Below are 25,876 nucleotides of genomic sequence, written 5' to 3' on the forward strand. Positions count from 1 at the left end.
CTCAGTAAAAAAGATTTTTCTGGTTAACCAAAAAGCTCAGATAAAAATAGGCTGCCATTAACACAAAACCTCTTTATTTCAGTTTCACCTCTCCTAACAGAAAGTGTGATTCTCACAGCTCTGAGAGGGCTTTACATTTCTTATGTATGAGAGAGGATTTTCTCAGCCTCCGGACAACACTAGAGAAGCTGCTAACCCAGGGATGTGATAGGGGACGTGTCATATCTCCCCCAAGCAGTAGAGTTAGAGAGAGTACTAACTTTCTGTATGGATTTCTAGCACCCCAGGACAGAAACATGATTTCTATCTAAGTTCTATGAGTGAATTAGTGTGTCTGTCTTCTACCTCACAGACAGAGAGGTTGCACGTGCATTTTCTGTACTCCAGAGGGGAGTTTGGTGTGACAGAGAGCACCAGTATCTAACAATAGTGGGTTTCTTCTCCTTGCTAGCAGCTGGACTTACTCTGGCAGCAAGGAGCCCAGTCCTCACTAAGCGTAGCTAGTGGATGAGTGATGTGATGATGTGGTACACTTTATTAACTGGATTCATGTTTTATTAAGAGGGATGATCACAGTAGAATGAAACTTCTGCTGGAAAAAGGCTGTTCTGTAACAGCCCGCTCCAGAATTCCAGTCACTCCCTGCTGAAGCATGTTGTGACTTTCTGTTATACAGTACGTAACAATGAATTCAGTACACTGAATCCGTGACCAGCTTGATCCTTGACTAGCAAAACAATGTGAAAAGGAAGCATACTCTGGAGTGACATAATTGCATTCATATATAATGTTATCATGGTAAATACAATCACTTGAAGTCAGAAAACTGAATATTATGACACCTTTCTGCACATCTATCCCAATGAAATCTGTAATTAAATTATCAGGTATGTTAATGGCTTTGAGTTAAAACATGCATGAACAATGGTGGCTGAAACTCAGAAGTTTGCTTTGCAAACAAGAACATGAATGCTTCAGTGACACAGCTGTGCTGCTCTGCCCTTGTTCCCCCCAGCCCATGCCTCCAAAAACCTGTGGGGGAAAAAAATGAGTTGTAAGAGCAGCGCAGGTTCTGTGCAGCAGAGTCCTCCTTTTCTCTCCAGCCCAGCAAGCCTCCGAGTGTGAGAGACTTCTAAAAATGGAGAATGAATGATTCATAAAAATGGAAAACTGAAGGAGGCCAGTAAATAAAAGTGTCCAGCTACCCACTGAAGAGAGGTGTGTTCGTAGGCAAACTTTTCTAACCTTTAAACAAATATTTGTCTTGTAGGTTGGGAAAATATTCTTTTATAGCAAAGACATGCCCATTCCCTATCACGAACACAAACAGATGTTGCCATAAATTAGATCGTATTATGAAACCTATTGTATCTGGCAAAGCAAGTACACTTGATCAAAATGGAGCCCAGTATGTCACACATATTGTTTCAAATGGCTTTTCTATTATAGATGGAGATACTCAGTCATTTGGGATTTGAGGGGACAAGTGATTAAGTAATTGGATGGAGTTAGCCAAGGTTCCTTGACCTCTTTTTCTCTAACGATGCTTAAATGCATGCTGTCTTAGTGCGATGCAATAAAACATTTGTTTGGAATCCTCCCTTCAAAAGCTTGTCTGCATTACAATCTTCCAGACAGTATCCATTATTAATTGTCATTGCTATTGATTTAGATCATCTTTTTCCTACACATCACTGGTTTACAGCAAAAACATACTTTTTAAAGATGCACTGATGCTGATGAAAGGTGCTGAAGTGGTGGTGTAGGGATGTGACACCTCTTTGTCTGTCCTGTCAATTAGCTTCTGGATATATGGCATAGATATTCTTCAGTTGCTCATTTCAAACCCCTCCCCTAATTTAATTATGCAGCACCTCTGTGCCATGCTACAATTTATACATATGAAGAAGGCACTTTGGAACCATTTACCTTCCAACGTTTCAGGAGTTCAGCTGCGAGGGAAAAGTTTATCTTCCTACCAAAACACCCTGGTGCCCAGGGTGCCCCCTCCCCAGTTGTATGGTCGAGTGTGCGTGCTCGGGGTGCACATGTGCGCACACAAAAGAGGCACATTTGTAGGCCAGAACACGTGTGCGGTGCTGGCACGGCGTCAAGAGTCGGCTTGCTGGGCCTGTCTGGTGTGTACCTATCGCGGCCCCCAGGTGTGCTATTGGTCAAGCACCTGCTTTTTGCACGTATGAACACATTTACATTTTGACCATCCAACAAGGGGAGCGGGGGGGGGGGTTGAGCCCCTGGAACAACTCCGCTGTAGCTGGCAGTGGGGAACGGGGCCAGGGACTGGATGAGCCGTTCTGCCAGGCCAGATTCATTCCACAGCCCACTGTAGCTTTGGTGTAAAAGGAAATGTTGACACATCGCTTTAAGTTTCTAGCATGAAAAATTGTTTCATGCCTTTCATTTTTGTATTCTTTTCCTATTTTAGTCCTTGCAGCTTAGAGGGGTACCTCACAGCTTAAGATACGCTGCGGGATTGGATATACTCTGTCTGAACTCACTGACTCAGCCCCAGTAAGATTCTAATTTACAAGCTACTACTTTGTTTCTGTGACTGCACAAGTTGCCATCAGCTGAGATGTGAAAGGGCAGTGGCAGAGACCCGTGGGATGCGACCGGGGTCTCTCGTTTACCAGAAGCCGGTTTTAGTCACCTTAAGGGACACTTTGAGAAACTACAATTTTCACTGCTCCTTTTCACGCTGTGGGGAACATCTTTGCAGGTTAACTGTATGACTGCTGGCCAGAGTTTGAGATGGATGAAGGAATCATTTGAAGTGAAACTTGAAAAGATCCCTTGTTCGGATCATGCAGAGGGCTGGCTGGACGGGGCATTTGTATTCACCGTGGACACGGCTCTGAGCACTAGCCGGGCACCTCATACCATTAAAAAGTACCTCCAGGAGCGCAGCACAGAAGGCAAGCCTCATTCAGCTTGGATGGGGCTTCTGGAGGTTACCTGCTGCAAACCGCACCCCCGCTGGCCCCATTTTGACGTTATGTCCCAGTGGACCTGAGGGAGGATGTAAATGCCTACCATCAGGGTTCCTCCTTGAACACATCCCATCCCATCCCCGAACCGAAATTCAATCATCTCCTGCTTCTCTGTCTCCAGTGTTACTGCCTTCCTGTGCTTGGCCTGGCCCTCTTTGAAACGTGAAAAAAACAAAAACACCCAACAAACAAAAAACACACCAGAAAACAGTGGAAAGGATTGCTGGTTTGGGGGTACCTCGCTGGGGTGGAAGGGGGGGCACAGCGAGGGGGGGAAATCTCCAGACACTATTGCGTGACAAAGGGAAGAAACCTCGGGGGGGGGGGGGGGGTCCCGGCCGCACGCCACCCCGCCGCGGAGAAGGGGCCGGGAGGAGGCGAGGCGGAGGCGGGGGGCGTGGGAGAGGCGACTGTCGGTCGGCTTCACTCAGCGTCAGCCGGGGCCCCCACGCGTGCCTCGGCGAGGAGAAAGAGAACGAGAGGTAAAGCCGTTTTGCCCGGCGGGAGAGGCGTGAGGGGTCGGGCCGGGGCGGGGCGGGGCGGGGCGGGGCGGCGGTGCGCTGGCGGCAGCGGGCGGGCCAACCCTCCGCCGCGGTACCTGCGCCGCCCGCCCACGTGAGCGCCACATCACCGCCGCTCCGCGCCTTCAAAGTCAACGGCCGCCGAGAGAGAGAAAGAGAGAGAAAGAGAGGAGAGAGGGCAGGCGGCGGCCACCGCACCGGCCCTGCTGCTCCCCTCCCTCCCCCCATTCCCCTTCCTCAACCTACTTCCCCCCCCCCCCCCCCCCTTCCCTCGGCGGCCCGGCCCGGCCCGGGGCGCAGCCGCCCGGCGTCTCGGGAAGATGCTGCAGTCGCTGGCGGGCAGCTCCTGCGTGCGGCTGGTGGAGCAGCACCGCTCCGCGTGGTGCTTCGCCCTGCTCGTGCTGGGTTACCTGCTCTACCTGGTGTTCGGCGCCGTGGTCTTCTCCTCGGTAGAGCTGCCTTACGAGGACCTGCTGCGCCAGGAGCTGGGCAAGCTGAAGCAGCGCTTCCTGGAGGATCACGCCTGCCTCTCGGAGCAGCAGCTGGAGCAGTTCCTGATGCGGGTGCTGGAGGCCAGCAACTACGGCGTCTCGGTGCTCAGCAACGCCTCGGGCAACTGGAACTGGGACTTCACCTCCTCCCTCTTCTTCGCCAGCACCGTCCTCTCCACCACGGGTAAGGAAGGGGGGTGTGTGTGTGGAAACGGCGGCCGGGAGGCCTTCCGGGGAGGCCCGCACCCCACTTTCCCCCTCAGGGCCGCGCCGAGGAGGTGGAGGGGTTGGTGTGGGGGCAGCCGGGCCGGTGTGGAGGGGGGGACCCCCCCCCCTCACGGCCTGGGCCGCGGGGCTGGTGCGGAGCCGGCGGCCGCCGGCTCCGCACCAGCCCCGCGGCCCTGGCCGTGAGGGGGGGGGGGGGGCTGCGGTTGGCCTCTGTTGGCCTCCAGGGTGATCCTTACTTCCCAACCTCCTCTTGTGTGAGAGGGATATTGTTTGTAAGATGCTCCGCCTGTGTTCTTAAGCCCACCCTATTTAGCATTAAGAGCCGGGTTGCCAGCTTCTTCCCCCTCCCTCCCCTTGAAACTGTGGGTGCTTTTGAAAATCCACGGGGTGCCCTCCTCCTCTTTCTTTGAAGTTTTAAAATGCTTTTAGGGGGTGTTTCTTTAAGCTTTTGGCCTCCTTTTGCTTTTTTTTTTTTTCAGTGTGAATTGGGGGGGGGGGGGCTGCTATCCTGGATATAATAATCAAGTTAAATTTCAGTTCCATATTTCACCTTCGATTTCTGCTTAATACTTGCATGTAAAAGACTGAAAGACAACGCTAATTTGCTTCCCAGTAGCAGTTTTCACTGGTATTTTGAAAAGCTCGAGGAACCATTCTTTTGGCCATAGTTTTTTATCAGCACTTATTTTTTTCCGACAGTCACGTTTCCCATAAGATTTTGGTGGGTAGCCTCCTTGTAAAGGTTGGGTGCAGGTATTCGTGCTGGGAAGCTGGACTGTGGTGGCTTAAATGTGGCTCACTACAATAAATTACAAAGGCTTCTCAAATACGAAAAACTTTAAAAAAATCACCTTAAAATTAGTCCAGCCGGAGGGCTGTGACTCTTTGCAGTGTGTTGATACTACTATAGAATCATAGAGTGGTTAGAGTTGGAAGGGACCTTAAAGATCATCGAGTTCCAACCCCCCTGCCATGCTTTCCTTTTTATTTTTCTTCTCCCCTTTTCCCAAATTAGCATTCTTTCTATTATGGGAAATATAATCAGCTGGTATCAATAATGACATTTAATTTACTTGATCTCATTTTGGTGCTTCCTGACTGATTTCAAACAGGCAGAGCTTGTCCTAAAAATAGTTGTCATTGAGTTTAGAGATCAGGTTGTCTGCTTGTTATAAGGAGTTATGTGGAGTTTTTTTAAAAGTAAAATACGGTTATGGGTGTCTCTGTACCACCTCCCACCTCACTTTAATAACTAGAGTTTGTAAGAAGAAAGTGATGTGCTTGTGACAATTAAATGCTTGTAGTGAATAAATATCTAAGCTTTAATCAGTGTATAGTAGTAACGTTGGTGAGAAGAGCATGAAATTGTGATAGTACTTAAATCTTTTTTTCATTTTTTAATTCTTTTTCCTTTCAGTAAAACTGTAAAGCACTTTAAACTTCAGGTGCTGAATTGACCCTATGATGCCTTTTTCATTACTTATCAGTTATGCTTTCTGGTACTATATAAAAATGTAAATTATTTTGTCCAAGAGCTACTTTTGAATTAAAATTATTTTTTCTATATAATAATTACTGCACTTTCAACAAAAAGGTCCTGCTTTTCTATTTTTCTTATACAGTGTAGTGTGTGTAACTTCTCATTTTTTGATCAGACAAAAATCTAATCCACAGTCCCTGCAGTTTATTATTTTTAAATCTGGCAATATTGATTTCAGAGATGAACCAATCAAAAAATGTTCACAATCAGGACAGTGGGGATGGGACTGAGTTGATAACACTTTAGTACTGCCTGCTAAGACATAGCTACGTGATGTTTGGATTTGGTAGGTACAATTCAGGCACAGATACCTCTTTCCCACTGCACATCTGCTTAAGGGCAAGGCATAACCTGGTCCTGCATGCTTAGCTGATTTGATCATAGAGGCCCTACAAGGAAAGCATTGGAAACATAAGATGCCATTGTCCAAACTGAAAACCTTTTAGAAAACTCCCTTTAAAAGACATACCCTTAGAAAACACAGAGGTCTGAAATGCATGCATTATCATTATTTCTGTAAATTTCAGAAACTGAAGTTCATCTAGTCATCGTTGATGTAACAGACCAGGCATCAAATGGTGGTACTTCCTTCAATGTCCAGTAGTCCTTTGAGTTAGGCTACTTTAACAAAAAATCCATCAGTTTCTTGTTTTATGCAGTGGCCTTTAGCACTTGTTTCCTAGTTAATATAAATAAGAACTTGTACAAGTCCAGGCTAATACAGTGTGTCCAACACTCACTCAAACTCTTCCCAGACAGCACAGACTTCTGGTGAGGTGTGTTTTTTGGACCCCCTGGTTTACTCTACAGCTATGCAAGAAATCTTTCAAGTTTTTTGAAATGATCATTAAAATGAAAGACAAGTAAGAAGCAGAACCTGCCAGGTCATCTCAAACAGCTGTCTGGAAGTGTTCGGACATTTGAAAAATGCTGTATTGTTACAAGCTGTACACCTGAAACACTGTCTTTTTTGCCAAGTACAGTAAGGACAAATGCAGAAAAGAGAATCCTGGTACTGATGGTATCAGCTGAGAGCTCCTTCTGTGCTGGGATAAATGAAATGAAATTGCAGGGAGCACTGGGATGTTCCTTATGTTCAGCTGACTGAATTTGTCATTCATCATGTAAATAAATGCACACCTACCCCTTGCACAGAGGACAAGGCTTATTTCACAGCCTTTTAGTTTTCTATATAAGGAAAGTGTTTAATTTTAGCTTCCCCAATTCCACTTCTTTTTTCCTCCCATCCTTATTATATTCTTTGGTTTCTTACTAACTAGCGAAAATCCTTGAAGAAAATGATAAAGCCAGTTAAGATTTTTCCGAACTCTTAAACGGAGGGAGCTTGCTGAATAAACACAGGAAGGCAGATTGTTACTTGAAAGCAATTTATATTGCTGCACACATGGACTGTCATAGGACTGTCACAAGCTGCTTGAAGGACAGACAATGAAGGGCAGTGAAATGGACTGGGGGTGAGGCTTCAGCAGATTATAGCAGTGACTGACAGCAGGTTTCTCTTCTAACAATTTTATTCCTCCCTGTGCAACTTAAGCCGTTGTGCAGATTGCCATATGAGCAGTGTGCTAGAGGAAGCAATTTGGTCATTTATCACTGACAACATAAACACTAAGAAGATACAGTTGTGTGCATTTAAATAGCATCTGTCTTGGAAACTCTGTAATTATGACCTTATGCACAGCTGTGGTCATTGCTTGTGTCAGTGCTAGATGTCATGAAAGACCTTGCTGAAGCAGTTGTTTCTGGTTGGCTTTGTTGTGGGGCCATCTGTACAAATATGTGTTTTATTTCTTAGAATAAAAATGAAGTAATTTTTTTTGTGCTTGCTCTCCCAGGTAGTGTGTTTTCACTGTTCTTGGCAGGCTGTTAGGCTCTAAGATCTTATCCCATATTGGTGCAATATGGGAATACTGCATGACAGGAATTGTAAGCAGAATGGAATAAAAAAAGAAATTGATATTGGTTGTGTTGCAAGATATAAAAAGGGGCTTCTGGTTGTTGAAGGAAAGGAGATGCCAATTTAGGAACTTAGGGCCTGTATTTTTACACTTGTATTTCAAAAGGGTCTTCTCAGTGTGAGGATATCCCATGGCCTTTTATGCAAAAGGCCCATAACTCTTATTCTGACTGTCCAGCTTTGAGCATTTTTGCCTCCATCACAAACATGACTGTATGTTTCATTTAACATTTGGATGCCAGAGGGATGCAAAGAAAGAGCTTCTTTGGATCCTCCTCTGTTGAGATGGGGTTGGCAAGACAGGGAAATTAGGGTAGCCTTGTCCTGATATAGGGATTTTAGAGGAAAGCTGAGGAGAAACTGCATCTTCTATGATGGCAATGTGTGTTTTTCATTTTTTGGTGAAGAACAGGCTGGACTCTCAACTGAGCCACAGGAGTCAAGACAGTAAGAGAAGGGAGGAGAGGGCTGTTAGTACTCAACTGCTTCTGAAGCCCATGACATGGTTGTCTGCAATGTAGTTAGTGCATATAAGCCTTTTCTCCAGAATTTAGCCTGTACCAGTTTCAGTGTTGGTGCTGAGGATGGGTGCATTATGCTGTGTTACAAGGAAGGACACCCAAGATCCGTGATGTATTGAATTCAGGTTTCTCCTTGCTGTCTTCTGAAGAGAGTAAGGAACATCTATGCAGTAGCTGTAGCTAAATGCTGACAGTGGCCGTTACCTTGGAACTGCTTGGTTGAAGGACTAGTAAAGAAACAATATGTATTTCAGGGAGAGTTTTGCATTCCAGTTAAATAGCTTATCTGAGTCTCACTGGCAAGCAGGATGAGGAGTTAATGCATGTATCATTTGATTTGCAAGGGCATTCTCTGTTAGGTCTGATTCTCATAAGCATCGCTACTGATGATTTACAAGAGAAGCTAAACTATGCCTTTGTGAAAGCGGTCTGGGAGGTTACACTGGAGTCAGTGGATGTACTGCAAAAGAAGGTACAGTCCGTATGAAGAGACCAGGGAGAGAGAAACCTGTCGTTCTCCATTTTCTCCATGTTCTTCTGTCAAGGGGTGGTCTTTCTCACGTTTCTCCCCCTTCAGGGGAACAGACTCCACATCCAGTGCATATTTAGTGTGCAGTACAGATCTTAACAAATCTGTGGAAGATTAGGGAATGCCATGAAAGAATCGTGATGTCTTTGTAATGCTCCACTGTAAGATTCATAAGTTCTTACAGTACAGCCCTTGGGTAGAAGAGGCTACTTGGGCTTTTCATACCTTATGGAAGAATGTGACATTGGCTTAATTAGAAAGAGGATAGTTCACAGAGGCTTTAAGGAAAGCAGAAATTTTTTGTCCCATACTTGAATTCCACATAAAATGCATATTTTATTTTGCTGGCATCAAAATATGTGGCCTGTGTCCCTGAGGATGCCTGTATTAGCTCATTAATACACACCAAATAAATACATTTCATAATTCATGCCAAATGTATGTCTAGAGACCTATCATAAGATTCTCTGTTGCCTCTTGTATGAAAATATGCAAACTTTGCGATGGTTTAAACTCAGATCAGTCTCACTAGTTGTCACCTCTGACTCCAGCAGAAAACTGAGCTTCATTGTACTGCTGCTCTGACTGTAGCACTCATGGATCGTTTGAATAGGAGTGACAAACTGCAGCTATTCACCAGGGTGGGGATGCCAAACTTTGGGAAGGAACTTTTGCTTCTTTTTCAGGAGTTGTTTGTTACTTAGCAACGACATCTACAGGAAAAGGTAATTTGCTGGGGATGATCTAGGAGACAAAGCGAGATTGTGTGGCCCTCTGCAACAGAGTGGTTTTTATATTGGAGTGCTTCTAAGAAAAGCAAAAGAAATGAAGAGGTAGGTTGAGAAACATGCCAGAGGAGAAGGATTACATTCAATAGGCAAACTGTTTGGCCACTGACTTCATATGTGAGAAACCACATTCTTTTCCCTCCTTTGCTTGGAGGGATTTGAACCCGTGCCCCAGCAGAGTGGTTGAATGCTACAGGGCTTTCTGGGACAGGGTAGTCATAGCTACTGTCCCTGAGGCTGTCCCCTTCCATATAGATCAGTAGACTGTCCTGGAACCAGGCGTCCCACCTCTCAGATTAAGCAGCATAAACACAAAGTGAAAGAGTCATTCTGTCTGCCTGTGTGTCTGCTTTCCTTTCAGGGAAAATCCCTGTATTTCATACACCATAAAACAGCTCCAGACTTGCTGCTGTCATATTCTAGTCTGTCCCCAGGGTTAAGATGCTGTCTCATGGGACATGGGAGGTTTCAGTGAAACCCTGCTTAATGCCATTCTCGGGACAAGGATTTGAACTAAGGTTTTCTAGCTGCCTTAGGAAGAGGAGGCAAAAAGACTACCACCTAGGGAATCTGTAAGAGGAGGCAAGATGAATATCTATAAACACATACAGAGAAAGAAGATTGGGTGCTTCTGGTCTCTTTGTCTTACAACACAAAATCATGAGAACTTTCAACGAAATTAAAAGCAAAAAATCAAATTTAATACCAGAAAAGAAGGGACTTAACAAGTTTAAAAAACCAAACAAACCAAAACCAAACCACAAACAAACCCACCAAAAAGGCAACCCAAAAATCTCCTGTGTTAATATCTCCAAAATACCTGTATTTGTCAAAATTAGAGATAGTAAACTTCTTGGGAAGTATATTACGCTCTGTGCTTCAGGATGCAAGTCTGTCTTTAGTTACCAGAGATGACAGTTACAGCCAACAGACCAGTCACATTATCTCTTGTGTGTCCAGGACAAAGGGACAAAGTTCTTGTTTTCTCTCCTGAAGTAGGCGGTAGCAGAGAGGAAATCCTGTCTTGTATTCCAGGCAGGTGGCAGTTCCTGGTTTCATACATGAGTACAGCAATTAGCTGTGCCAAACTCCTGGTTGTGCTTGCTGAAACAAAGGGTGGCAAGAGTAGCTCTAATCCAATGTTTATGCTTAACAGGCCAATGACTAGTAAAAACCATCTCCTGGCAGAAATTGGAGAAGCCACAGAGCAGCATGACTGTATGATTGCTTGGAGCAGTGCTGGCTGCTGATGGATGATGGAGTGGCTCTCTTACAAGCTCTGTCCTCACTTCTGTGTCTCACTGTTCCACCTGCTTTGCTAAATTCCCAGTGATGAGAAGCCACCCCAGCAGCTCTCCACAGGTGAAGGACTGCAACTGCTGCCTCTGTAGTCCTTCTACGTACGTCCAGGGTCATTGGTCCTCTGCTGAAATACACACACACAAAAATAATTAAAAAAATCACAAAACCAGTCCATTGAACTTAGTGTGATAGACGGAATGTAACTGGGGGCAGGACTGAGTAAACGGTGTTCTGCCCTAGGCCTATTGGCTCATTTTTTGTAAATCTTAACTTTGCTGTTTCTCTGGTTTTTCCTAATTTAGCTATGTTAAAATTATTTGTTGTTTGTCACAGCTGGATTACATGGCCTCCTGTTAGTCTATTATTTTTAATTACTACTCTGGCTTTATTTTGTTCTGTGATATTTACATCTTTATTGAAAGGAAGAGAGCAATCTCTCAAAAAGTTGCATTTCATTAAAAAGTTTCTATTTGTAATTCTTTTTATTACCATTCTACTGACATCTCCAAGTCAAATCCTAAACTAAAAGTTATATATGCTTTCAGAGCAGAACTTTCTACTAGAATTTAACAATCAAATCTTGCAGTTACTGACTATTGCTAAGCAGGATTTTCACTTTTATGTGAATGTAGTCTAAAATGTCATCTTTCAAATCTGTAGTTTCTCCTGTTTTCATTTATTTGTTAGCTGTTTTTTGTCCTTTCTTTGTTTCACTTTGGCCCATTGCATCATCATTTTAATAATCTATGGGTTGTTTTTTTATAGAAGAACATCATAATCTATGGAGAAGTGTCTACTTTAGCCACTACTACAGGTTAATTATAAAGTAGGCCACAAGCTGCTAAACCGTATGAAGACCGGGATATTTCTTGGCATGTGCAGAAGTGGAATTTTAGCAATTTGAGAAAAATTAGGATAGCTACAAGAGTTTTGATGCTTTCAGGATTAAAGAATAGCAATAAAAAGTTTCTTGGGAATTAGCTACCTAGATTCCTGCTGTCTCTCTGGATCTGACCTCAGCTGCTTGAAGATTATGGTATTTGTACAAAATTCAACCGAAGTCCTAGAGTAGTTACTGATGAGGACCAGAGGAGAAATGCGTCAGTTTGGTTTTTCAGTTAAGAACCTAGCTGAAACCTTGAACAAATCATTTCTTATGAGGACAAAACAGTGATGTGGTCCTCGTTAAGACCAGGACTGAAAGGAATGAATGAAGGAAAGCTTTTCAAGTGGCTGTGCTTCAGAAAAGTATTGGAGTGGCTTTTGCAAGAACAGTAGGATTTTCTCTCCCCTGGAAAGAGAAAGATACACATTCATCTCTGAAAATTGAGTATGAAAACTTCCTTGCAGGAAAAGAACATATGAATTGAAATGGTACACCAGCTGTCACCAGACCACAAACGTTTATTAACTGGTGCTTCCTAGGTATTACCATAGTCTGTATTCTGAACTGATTCTGTGCCAGTGGCTAAAGCAGCTTCAGGAGGTATCACGGCATCTTTGAGGAACTGGGGGAATGCAGAAGCAAGGAGGTCGCTTAAGCAATATTCCCTGGCAGCAGCTGAGAGAGGAGGTTGGTCTGGGAAACAGGTTTTGCCAGCGGAACAAGCCAGCCCAGTAGTCTTCTGATTACCGCTGTGATTCTGTGTGAGAGGCTGTGCCCTCTGATGAGGTTACATACGATTTACTAGTAGAAACTTTAACAGCAGTTTTCCATCTTTCTCCTCAAAATTGTGAATCCATAACTGTTAGCGTATGTTATGCTAACAGGGAGTGGAGGCTTTCTGCATCTTTGTGGTGTCATTACTTCTAAGTGGAAACTTCTGGAGTAACCAGAATTCCTATACAGAATGTTTTCAAGCATAATTTAATACCATGGGAAATGCAGCTTTTGAGAGAACTGGTACCATGAGAAATGGGGTTTTGTCATCCCTTTCGCTCCTTGTGCATTTCATGTTCCACACACTGAATGTATTTTCTGAAGGTGTTAAAAATAACTCCAGAATCCAAAATGAAAAGGTTAAAATGTACCTCTGAATTTCATGCTATATGTACTATCTGAATGCCTCCATCTGTGTCTTTCAGTTATTTAAAGACTGTTTAAATCGAATCAGCTAAATAACCTTAAAGTGTTTAGGAGCAGCTACTTCACAGTAGTTTCTAAGAGTAGAAATACGAGTTGGTTTAAGGGCAGGGGGCACACCAACCAGAATTAGATATTGAAATGAAAGGATTAAGAAATAAACTGTACTGTTCTTTACTCTTTTTTTTTTATAAGCAGAAGCTTAATCCTAATGATAGGTGAATCTACCTTCAGAATTCTGGCTTTTGCAAAAGAAAATTAATTTCAGGCAGCACTTAGATTTTTGGGACTTAGTTTTTTTGTTTTATTGGCTGTATGATATTGCTAGTTGCAGTATGGTGAAGTGACTGTAAAAAGAATCCTTTTTTCTCCCACTTTACTGAAAATATTTTATTTAGAGGTTAAATATTCTTCATTTGGTGTTTACAGTAAAGGCACTGCATTTAGTTGATATTTGGTATTTTAATGGCTTATAGTCATAAGTTACAGATTTACTTCAGCATGTTCCCCACAATGCTGCTGAAAGCTGTATACCAGGCTTTTCATATAGAAACATGCAGTGAGATGAAAAGTCTGAGCGTGTGATCTGTTGCAAAAAGAAAAATAGTCTGCCCTACAGAAAATTATACAACTCCAAAGCCTGCTGGAAATTCCGTCACAAGTGAGCATCTGCTTTTGCATCTTCTTTTCTGTAGCAATGTGCCTAAAGGTGACATGAGTATCCTGAAGCTAAGCTAAACACAGAACTGCAGGGAAAAGGTCTCCTGCATCAAGGAAAAAGGAGGCAGCCAGCTCAACAAAGATTGTAAAATTTACTGTTGTTTCAGAAAGTTCTTTGCCCTTTTTGTTACACACAAGGGTTAAATATATACTAAAACTGTAATTACTTCAAAATATAAGATGATTTCTCAGCATTAGGAGGCAAAAGTAATCTTTAAGAAGACCTCAAGTGTTGGCAGCACTAGCTGGAATGGGGCTTGTGTGTGTTTTTATTCTAAAGCCTGTACTGAATTGTCTTTTTTGTGATGCTTGGTCTTTTACTTTCTTTGTTATTTTAAATCTACATGGCACACTATGAACACATATTTTGCTCAGTCGAGCTTTTGAAATGTGATTGGTAAACTTAGAGATTGCAACATGCATTAGTAGTGCCAAAGTCCAGAGGCAAGCTAGAGTAGGTATCCTCCTCTGTTTACAGTATAATTTGAAAAGGGGTTTGTTTCTTCAGAGTCATCAAATGCAAAGGCAAAGCAAACATCCTGATTTCACCTCCTCTCCCATAGGCTGGGATCATACTATACATGGATCTAAAGAAAGCTGTAGTGAAAAAAACCCTTGTGTTCAGAAAGGAGAAATGTGTTCAGATATCTGCTAAAAAATTAAGTATCTTGGATGTTTAACTCCTGGGGGCTTCATTGTACAACCCTGTACATCTCAGTTCATAAAAAGGGGGAAAAAGAGCCCTAAAAGCAGCTTGTTGTATTTAAGATGAATGTGAGAAGGCCATGAAATTTCTGCTCTGTATATTATTTAAGTAGCTATTTACCCAACAGCATGCTGTACAAGAATGGCATAGATCTTTCCCTTTGAAGCCTACAGCCTAAAAGAAATGAGAAAACCCTAAAGCAAGCAGGAGAACTTCCATGTCTTGTAAAAATTTGGAGTCCTTAGGCTGTATGATTTACTAATGAGAAATTAAATTTTAAACACTTCACAGCATGTTTTGTTACTTATTTTCATGGCTCTATTTTTATTTAATACTGGAATGCTGGCTCAGCAGTACAGCAAAAATGACAAAGGCTCAAAGACGTATCATTGTGTTACTCTTTGGAAGTCCTAGCTGCTGTAAACTGTAGGAGTGGTGCACAGAAATGAATGCAAAATGCTGTAAATCATTTCAATGGTTAATAGTTGGCAACGAAGCCCTCTTATGTGAGGGTAAGAGATTGTATAATTTACCTATGTGCATTTGCGTGTCTGTTAAGTGCAGGCCCCTGACCTGGATCCTGGTACACTGCTGTAACTCCAGTTGGGCAAGCAAAGAACCATGAACAAACAGTACACCATGTTGCATTGTGTGAATCAACAATTCATGTTGATAATAAAAGAGTAAATCTAAGCGCAAACTCCTGCCTTAGTTCATTATCAGAGTTATTATGCATTTACATTCTGCCTATCTATAGTGCAGACATAAATCTTAATCTTTCAGTCATATCTTTTAGTGCAGCTATTTGTACTAAGTGAAGCCAGCTGAATGTTCAGGGCATGCTTTCAGGGGGTAATTGCCACCTGATAGAATTTTGTATGCTGCATCAAGGAAGATGTCATTTACACTAGAAGTTATTATTAGCCATGAATCTCAACCAAAGCAAAAGACAGAAACTCTTTCAACGTCTCAGACAGAAGTTTCCTTGCATTATACCGTGTCCTTAGATGCCATGAGGAAGAAGGTGATAATCTGTCACATTTCTGAAATGCCTTTTATCAGTAGATCATGAAGCATACACATACCAGGAACTGCTTTACTGATTAGAGCACTTTTATTATGTTCTGCATCTTGAGAGATTAGAGTGATATTTCCATATGTATTTTGCAAAAGGATGAGCTAGGACATAGAGGAAAAACAGTTGTGAAAGATCAAATAGGAGTCATCGGAATGGTTGAGAATAGGAGCCTGCGACTTTTGTCTTGCAATTCTCTGCTCCTGCTGCCAGGCTGCATTCCCATACAGTAAGCTCATTTCCCATCCTGTGGATGCACTTCAGCATGCCTTCATTTTCTTGCATTGAATAGTCTTTTTTCTTTTCCTTTAGTAGTAGTTTTACTGCTCAGTAATATTAGAGGAAATAGCAGCTTCTTGAATAGGGACTTACAGAAGCCATATCAAAGTGTGTGAAACACATTTCTGTATCTTTCCTTCAGTGGAGACTCCAGAAATATCACCACTCCCTTCTAAGGTATTGTTTGGTTATGTACTCTGGGTATAAACCAAACTAAACATCAGTTAATACAGCCCACATAATTTATCAAATGTGTGAGTAGCCTTTGTGGGAAGAAGGCAGTGTTTGCTCTGCTTTAGGTTGCTGGTTGCCTCTCCTTATACCTAGTAAAATGTTTGCTCAGGGTGATGTAAAACAAAATGTGTTGAGGCTACCTAACAGCTGTTAGTGAAAGGAAGATGTCTTCGACTCCTGATTCCCGCCCTATCATCCAGCCTTATTCTCTGTGCTAGGACCATTTGCCTGCTGGACCACAACAGTCAGCCAAATCAATTTATCAGACTAGAAGAGAAGTATTCACTTGCTGCTGGATTAGTTTCCTCTGAGTTATTGCAGCCAGGTAAACAACCAATGCAAGAGGGGGGAGACCCATGCAGAGAAAAGGATCTTCTTTCTCAGCAGTAACTCTGGGATTAGATCAGACATTTCGTGTAACAACTTGGTGAAAACACGGAAAGAATCAAAAATGCATGGCAAATTTAACAACAGATGTAAGAAAGGAGTTGGCAACCTAAGAACATGTTTCCTGTAACGATAACATATCTGACAATTGCTGGCTGCCCCTTGTGAAGGAGCATTGTTTCAAGCAGGGTTAAAATGACAGCTAGCATAGCTGTGAAGGAATTTAACAGGTCTCCTCTTCGTTAATGTAGATGCCACCACTAATCTATCTGATATACCTCAGGTACACACATCTCAAGGGGAACTTTTCCCCACTGGGAAGTGTCCTCACTCAAGGGGAAATTTTTTCCTACTGGGTAACTAGTGTTATGTGATAAATTGCATCATCTTTGAAGCTAGTAAGGAAGTAATTCAGTCATACTGTTGTTGTGGTTAGTTACTGTAACTAGCTTACAAATTCTGATTGTTGACTATTACAAGAAACTGGATGCATTCATAGGGCCAGACACTTGCAAAGAAATTCCTCCCTTGAAGAGATGTGTTAATTATCAATTTACACATTGCTGCCCCAGACTATTCAACGCTAAGCCTTTATTTTGGAATTACCAAACATTTTACATTCCCCTTGCTTTATATTGAGGTCTGAGAGATGCTAATTAGAGCATCCCACTTTCCCTTAGACAATCACAGGTTGCATCAGTCCTGCCTTTTTCATGTTGGCCACGGTTTCCAAATGCAAGCACTGACAGGAGGGTGCTGAACATGAGACCTTAGTATGATTCAGTCTTCAGCCTGGATGATTGCTAAGTGTTTCTGATGTGTGTGCTACCTTAATGTAATGAGATTTAAGGAAATGGGACAGTCCTTGACTGACATGGTGGACCCAGAATTGTGGCTGAGCAGTTGGTGCATTTTTGGTGAATTGTCCTACTGATTTAATGTTGCCTGCTTTCATTATATGCAGGGCTATCTTACTGTGTCCCTGAGAGGTTAGAATATTTTCACTAGGAAAATCATCCTATAGCCATAAGAATTTACGGAAACATCAAATATCCTAGCAAGAGACATTTCTCTAACAAACTGAAGAGAGGTTTACCATTTTAAAATAAATTGCCATTGATCTAAATAGTGTTTGAAAACCACACATCATTTAAGTTGCTCTGTCTGTATCTTTACATTGCTGGCTAAATGTCTTATTTCTGTAGTTTGCCTTTCTAAATGCTACATCACTATTTCTAAATAACTTCTAGATAAGCAAAACCATCTATGTTTCATCTTCTTACAAACAGTATGTGCAACTACAATGCTTTTCTTTTCCTTTCCTTTTATCTATTGGTTAAACATACAGTTGTGATTATCCTAGGCATCCTGATTCCAGTGTAACTAATCAAATTTATGGTTCCCACTATTAGTGTTTGCGATGTGGGATGTCCTAAACATGTGAATGATTCCATAGGACTAGTGTATCTATAAAATCTGCTTATGGTTCAGTAACAACAGTTGAAGTATTTCCCTCTTGGGCCTTGCAAGTTAATGTTCTATTTTGAGAATGAAACTGTGAGTATATTCAGATGGCAGAGTACCATCAAGCATCATATTTTGAAGTCTGATTTAGAGTTTAGAATAAGCCATCTCATCGGAAAAAGTGTCTCACTTTGGCCTTTGTGTAAATATTGTCTTGTGTTTTCTCTTAATTATTATTTTTAAGTTAGAAATGAATATTCCAGATGGAATATGCTGCGTGTAAGAGTGGAGACCCATGCACTTCAGTTCTGTGTAGCTTTGTTAGTTGCTTTAGTGATTTTTGCTATTTGTGTTAAATTGATTTGCTTCTGTTTTGATTGTGCTGTTGAATTCTTCATGTTTCTGAGAAATAGCCATTAAAACAGAAGACAGAAACAGGCTTTATTTGTATGCAAATGCATTATGATGTCTGATTGATTTACATATGAAATATTGAAGTATCTTACAAAGATAGGTAAGGACTATGAGTCTTCCTCTGCCAAACAAGGGAGGTGATGCTAGTAATTTCCTTGAGTTCCACATGTTAAATCAATAACAAGATTAGAAGTATAAATTCCTATTCCCCTGCTGTATCTAGTAGATAACACTTTCTTCCATGTGAGGTTGCATTTTAATGCGAAGATGCTGCTTACAGATTTGATTTTAACTTCACAGCATGAAATGGCCTAATTTTTAATGTTGTGTGATAATTCCTTACTGCCCACAATACCAGTTCATTCACTGTTTTCATGCTCTGTTCTTTCTGATGGTGAAATAAAGCAATTTTTGTTTCAGAACTGGAGGTGGAAAGCATACTAATTTGCAGCTGGTTGTTTCTTTTTATTCCCAGATGGTAGGAAGAACAACTGTGGCTCATTTCACTGCAAGAAATAATAATTTAGCAAGACTAGATAGGTATTCTTTCCTAATTGGATACGTGATTAAAGCACTGTGGTAAGTGCCACTGCAACACATTCAAAGCTTTTGACACATCCCAAGGTGCATTTGGGATGGTAACAGGTGCAAATTATTAATTTTTAGAAACCTCTTCGTGATAAACTGCACCAGACTACAAGTAGAGTACCATACTGCACAGGTGCTGGGCTCAGCAGCAGCTGGCACATCCCTGTGGTACACCATGCGTAAGCAAGGTCTTTCAAGTGGTGGAAGTGGAAGTAATTGATAGAACTTTAAAACCCGTTACGGGGATATTAGGGGAGGTGGGGAGACAGAAAGTTGCAGCATGAAAAAAAAACCTTAGTTCCAGACCTTTTCTGGAAGGAAGAAGCTCCATCCATTCTCTTCAGAACACATGTATCGTTCACACGTTGGCTTCACTGCCAATTAGATGCTAAATGCATCTTGCCTGCTAAATGAATTTTTCCATAGATGCAGACTACCATATCTAAAGACACAATCTGAAAGTTGTTATTGTTTTATAAGACATACCACCTTTATACTGTGGTCAAGGTGAAAGTCTTATCGTGGTTTACCAAATTAACAAGATAAATGAGAAGATCACTACCATGGAGAAACTACTGGCCAAATTTAGTTAATAATGTTATTTTTCTCTTTCCTGGTCTCTCTGCCAAAATATTTTCCACATTAAGATTATTTTTTTTCCTACATTGAATATTTAAAGATGTGAATCCCAGGAAAAACTGCAGAAGGACTTATACCCCTTTCAGTATCTTGAAGTTGGTTTTGAATTTCTTAAGAAGGTTTTTAGTGAACCTGTTTCATTGATTGCACGTTGATCTTGGTGATTAGTGGCTTTAACAATCTGTTATTGTGGGAATGTTGCTAAACGTAATGGTGCAAAAACCCATAACAAAAACCACCAAAAAACCTTGTCTTGTTTTCTAACACTTGAGAGCACTGCAAGTAAAGCTTTCCTAAATAAAGCTCATTCATATTTCTCTTTTATCAAATTTAAGTTTTTGAGACTTACAGAATTTGTTCTATCAGGGAACATTCATAATAAAATAGTCTGATGGTGGGGCCCCTTCTTTGATGCAGATTTTTGACCATCTGTTGCCTAGCGGGCAGGTAAACCAATAAAAGAATAATTGGAATTTTCCTGGCTGAATTCTCAAGAGGAGCCCTCAGGAAGTCTCACCTTGCTTTTTGACCTGTTGGTTGGATTTTATTCAGCAGACTTTTGTAATTTTCATTTTTTTCATTGAAAAATGAATCTGAGATAGCAGGGAAAATAACTGTTGAAACAAGATACGTGTTTCTTATGCTAAACCTTTGCTAGAGGCAGATCTGAAGATGTGATGCTTGTGGTTTGGGTAGGTATTTCGAGAGATGTGCTGTTACTGAGAGGTTTGTGGAAGGAGAAAAAAACCCAACACCAGATGGACCCTGGTTTGATTGCAGTTTAACACTTAATTCCAGGATAACTCTAAAAGGAACCAACTTCTAATATAAAGACTTCAGGCTTTAAAAAAAGTACTGTTAACTGTAAAAAACAACAACAGAAAACCAAACAGCGAACCCAGAAATGCATGCATATCTCTTGACTATTGTCTGAGACAGAAGTAAATCTTGAATGCTTTGCCACAGAGGTTTAGCAGACCTCTGTCGGCTGAATGCACTCTCATATTCAGTCTTTGCTCCTGCCTTGAGTGCACTGTGAAGCCACACACACGCAGGGCATGAAGTCTTTAATGTAATGACGCTTCAAAAAACACGACTGAAGTTGTCAGGGCTCTGTGGGAGCACAGGTCCTGCCCACGTGAACCTCATGTCGGGCTGAAGGTTTAGAGTGTCACAACAAAAAGGAGTTTCTCGATGGACAGTGTGATAGGAGCTGTGGAGCTTACAGCTAAGGTTTGAAAAGTCTGCTCTCGCAGGGTCAGTGGGAAAGCTTTGCCAGCTAGGTGCCTGGAGAACCCAAGCTCTTCCTGCAGAGAGCATGTCCTTTCTAAAGGCATGTTTGCTAGCTCTGGAATGGAGTATGTGCCTCACCGGAAGTCCTGCTACCGTTGTCTTGTATGTTAGGTCCCTTTTTGGTGGCGAGCAACGCGTGCTTTTGTGTAGGCTGCGCTGGAAGGGTCTAACAGTTCCCTTGGGTTGATAATGTCTGGTTTACTCATATATAATGTATCCAGGCAGGATTAGCAAGATCCGGTGTCGGGCCGTGGCATGAAAGAATGCTATCGTTTTGCACTGAAAGTTATTATCTTTTCAGTTGCATTTCTCTCCGATACTTTTGTTGAGAGGAGATAGTGTTGCACCACTAGTATAATTATCTTGGGCATGGGAGAGACATACTAATTTCCGTTTTTCTTCATCCGCATTTGATTCCTTTGGACGCAGTGGGATTCCATCTACTGTTATGCTGCTCTAGTACAACACATCCTTCTACTATGCAGTATCAGTACTGAGCGCTTCCTACTCACCCCCTGAGATCTTAACTGCTGGTATGGGGATGACTTCATCATTACCATCACTGCTATATGGTTGTAATATTTTTCACTTACTTTATTAACAAGTAACTATGGGTAGATGCTGGTGAAAACAGCAGTCACTGAAGCTATAAACAAAAGTCTTTCCTGCAAAAAATCTGGAGCCTGTCAGAGAAGTGGAAACACTTCACGTACTGGGTAGCTGTACTTTTTAAGGAGCTGGTGCTAGAGAAGTGCTGTTAACTTTGGTTTCAGACTCTGAAGGCAACTGGAGTCTGCTAGATTTCTTGGCCCTGCAATAGTGTTTTGGTTCAGATCGAGAGTGCATGGCTGAAACAAATCTCCATATCACTCCCACTTCTGGTTCACGCTTGTGGAGCATATTTGGAGTGTGCCGACTGTACTTCTTTTGATTGACTTCTTTTGGACCGAAATAAGCAGTCTTGGAGAGCAGCGAAGCACACCTCAACTATGACTGGGCTCCCAGTCTTGGAGAACAGGGTAGAGCAAATCTGAAGTAAGCCTTGGCTTCCCTAAGTATAATGATGAATTGAGGCCCATGCTGCCAAGTATTCCACTCAATGGATCCACATTTACTGTGCTGTAATACTATGTAATACTAATGTAAACAAGGTGACTATGCAATCCTTTTTTTTTTTTTTTAATTTTCATTTATTTTTTCTGTTGATATACTTTATATTCCAATAGTCAAAATAATTGGTTCTGGGCAGGAATTGGCATATACTTGATCCTTTAAGTAGTATGATCAAATGTTGCTTTTTTTCATTATATTCAGATAAGGTTTTTAGAATAAGATCTCAGCTCCTGTTCCAACCAAACTATTTTCATGTTTTAAAGAACTAGTTTTGCTGAGAAGCCCAACAACACAAAACTATTTTCTTAATCACATCTTGTAATGTCTCCTGCTGCCTCTGTGGGATGTGAAGATTATTAAAAATGATCTAATTTTTTAAATGGAAAATTACCTTCTATAAGTATATAATTTCAAGGGGTCCCCCTGCACTGACTGCATTTTTTCTCTTGCTGATTGAAATGACAACAGGGTGCTTGTACTGCTTTATGTTTTGTCATTCCAAGTTGATTGAAAAATGTTTTTAACATGCAATTTTATATTAGTCTTTGTGTATCAGGAGAGCAGCTAACTCACAGGTGGAACAAAGCAAAGCTGCTATTCACCAGTCTTTGAGAACGTGGGGTGTTTTTTTCCTAGTTTGAAAAGACATGTCTATATTTTCACCTCTACATAAGAGAAAAATATTGATAATAATTCATATGAAAGTGTGTCAGAATTTGAAGAAATAAAAGGTTACTTGCGCTTTAGCGTTGTTTGTCCTGAATATTTAAAGTGACAACAGTTCCTCCTGCTGCATAATTGGTACATAAAAAAAAAAAAGGAATTGTAAAGACATGCCCAGCCACAACATCAATATCCTCACCTCCTATATCTCACATTCACATATAAAGGTGCACAGCAATCTTAATATAGTACTCAGGGTACAGAAGTTTCTCCATGAACAGACAATTCTCCAGCATCAGCAGCTAGGGTGGAGCAAAGGCAACAACCATTTTAACACATTTCCTAGCTGGAAAAAAGAAGAATATTCCTTGGAGATCTTAGAAATGGGTTAATGGTAGACATGAATAATGTAAAGATTTCTGTGCCATAATTTTGGAATTAAAAAAATGTTTTTTGGAGCTTGGGAGTTCCCAGAACTACTGAGCTGTGGAAGGGGACAGCATGTATTGCTCTAGAAAATTGCAATAGCACAAAAGATACAGGAGTTCTTGTTATAAACAAATGGTATTGCAATCTTTCTATAGTTAAGAAAATAAATAGATACACAATGTATGGTTTGATTCTGGTCCCGATTGTTAAACTCTTCGGAAAGACATAATGCACTTTCAATTTTCCTTGCATAATTAATGGCCGAAGGAGAGCCAGCAGCATGACCCAGTGGCAAAGAGGGCTAACGGTGTCTTGGGCTGCATTAGGAGTGCTGCCAGCAGGTCGAAGGAGGTGATCCTTCCCCTCTACTCAGTACTGGTGAGGCCACACCTGGAGTATTGGGTCCAGTTCTAAGCTCCCCAGTACAAAAAAAAATATGGAGCTACTGGAGAGAGTCCAGCAAAGGGCCACTAAGGTGATGAAGGGACTGGAAAGTCTCTCCTATGAAGGGTGGGAGAGATTGAGCTCCCTGCCGAGCCTTCTCTTCCCCAGGCTCAACAATCCCATCGATGCATATGAATACCTGAAAGGGGAGCTTAACTAGTGATGATGCCAGTGGCATACGCGTGCTGTTGTGTCACACGCTGCCCAGCCTCATCTCATTCTTTTCCATCTTTCCATTCGTATTCTCAGGCTGCCTTATGTTTTATATTGAAGTTGTACGTTTTGAGGGCAAGGAAGTAGTTTTTTATCCTGTTTTGGTATATAAGAATATAAGCAGTAGTGATATTTATTGTGGGGTATATGAAATACTTTCATATGAGTTTTAGTTTAGTTTTAAATATTTATGTATTAAGTTCTAAATGCTTATTACATTTATTTAAAAATAGCATTATGTACACAAATTATTTGTTAAATACTGAATTTTTAATGTATTTTTATATGGGTAATTATTTATTTTATTTCTATAGCAGTGATTTTCCACCAGAAGTGCCACCCTGTGTATAGGTCTAGATCAGTAAGGACTTTTGCTGTGATTTTTTGCTCCTGAGAAGGCATAGAATTGGGATTGGGTTTATTGCAGGCAAGGGGATAACTTCTCAGAGGGCTATGAACATACTCACTAGGAAATTTGAATCATTACTCCTCCTGCTCCAGGCATGAGATGTTTGGTTTTGATTAACAGTCTCTGTGCTTTCTGAATGTGGATGTGTTGCATGTCAATATGTAGCTGTAAGCACTGTCACACTGGTTATTTAGGCTGACCCAGATCACATTAGGCAGAATAGGAACAGAACTTCAGTTTTTTGCCAGCCCTGGTACAAATCCTTGGGCAGTTTAAACAATACCAAATACAAGACCATAAAGCAAGCAGTTTATCTCAATGTATTCACATGAATAGTGTGGACGTATCCCTTGTCCTCGTACAAACATTTGTCACGGTTTTGTTTGTCAGTGTCCCCTTTTCCCAGTGTCTGTTGGTGCAGTTTCCAGCTTGGTTTCTTTGGGCAGGTGAAACATTGCTTCCTATGCAGGAACGGACATGGCAGACTTTATATGCTTTGCAAGATATAAATGTTCAGATGTACAGATGTTCTGGTAGAAATTGGTTTTGAAATTGGCTTTGAACATAGAAGCCAATATATCCATGCCATTGGCTTGTTTCTCGGGCTCAGATGTTGCTGACAGCCAGCCAAATTACTCATACAACCTTATCACTAAACTTACTATGTTCAAAGCCATTTCAGCCTTTCTTGGTGCAGCAGGTGACATTTGTGAGCTGATTATATGAACCTGGTCCTTTCCAAGGCAACTCCAGACCTAACTAGCGGGACACTGATTCTGAGGAATTAGCAGTCTTTGATAACTAGTGGCAGCAAAGGACAGTCTCGGAAGGAATTGAAACCATGTGGTATTAGCAGATACATGCAGATCAATGTGTTGGAATCTCTTTTTTTTTTTATGTTTTTGGTTTGGTTTGTTTTTTCGGGGGGGGGGGGGAGGGGGCGAGAAATTGATAAACCAAAACAATTCTATTCTGAGAAGTGATTAGGTGAGAAACTGTTATGGAAAAGATCTAATCCTCATGGTAAATTTAATTGGTTAAATATGATTTTGACACTTCTACTGAGGTTTGAGGGATATATTATTGAAGGGAGCTAGAGTAGTATCATACTAAATCACCTCAGCTGGAAGTTTAAATCACCCTTACTGATGCTGTATGAGGATGAACATAATGAATGTTTTCTTCAGTGACAAAATGGGTTTAAGAGGTTTCTACCACACCCTTCATCACCTCCCTAATTATGCTCATGCAACTTGCAGAACTGGGCTGTAAGCTTTGATTAGTGAAATGAACTAGTTTTCAAAAAAATCTCCTCGTCACTTTCCCTCTTCTTGTTTTTTTTTTTAACCCAGATAACTTCATCAATTCAATTTACAGCACCTTTTCCTCCTCCACACAAAACCAGTTCCATTAGCTCAACTGGGGAGGTAGCAAAACATAACATCCAAATGGATTTCTTCTGCTTAAAAGTGGAATTTTTCCTCCTCTTTTCTGCCATACAGGGTAGATCATCTCAGCCTGGCTGGAAATCAAAGTTCTCAGGTTTATTTAACAAAACCGTGTTGGTGAACTTTTAATTCTTACCTTTTTTTAACATATAACTGTTTTAATGGTATTGCTGTGTCTCAAACCTCCAAGTAAGAGTTCTGAAAAATCTTCTTTAGCAGCACGGTGTTACTGTTTTGCACATTTTTACCTTTGGACCGGTTTTCATGCCTATTTACAATCATTTACATTCTTTTTTTCTGTCTATATTGCAGGGAAGAAAGGCTTGTGTGCAACCCTGTGCTAAAAGGTTGCTTAACTACCTGCCT

The 25,876-nt window shown here is 41.4% G+C and overlaps 1 protein-coding gene across 1 annotated transcript in view; it reads left to right on the forward strand.

Moving 5' to 3' along the window:
* The first annotated feature begins 3,852 nt into the window (after positions 1-3,852).
* KCNK1 (potassium two pore domain channel subfamily K member 1) overlaps positions 3,853-25,876 on the forward strand; it is a 33,613-nt gene continuing 11,589 nt past the window's right edge. Inside the window, exon 1 of the mRNA XM_074168703.1 lies at positions 3,853-4,207. Within this exon, the coding sequence (XP_074024804.1) occupies positions 3,853-4,207 (355 nt within the window). The remainder of the gene's footprint in view (positions 4,208-25,876) is intronic.

The sequence above is a fragment of the Numenius arquata genome, chromosome 2 (genome assembly GCF_964106895.1).
Source record: "Numenius arquata chromosome 2, bNumArq3.hap1.1, whole genome shotgun sequence".
Taxonomy (NCBI): domain Eukaryota; kingdom Metazoa; phylum Chordata; class Aves; order Charadriiformes; family Scolopacidae; genus Numenius; species Numenius arquata.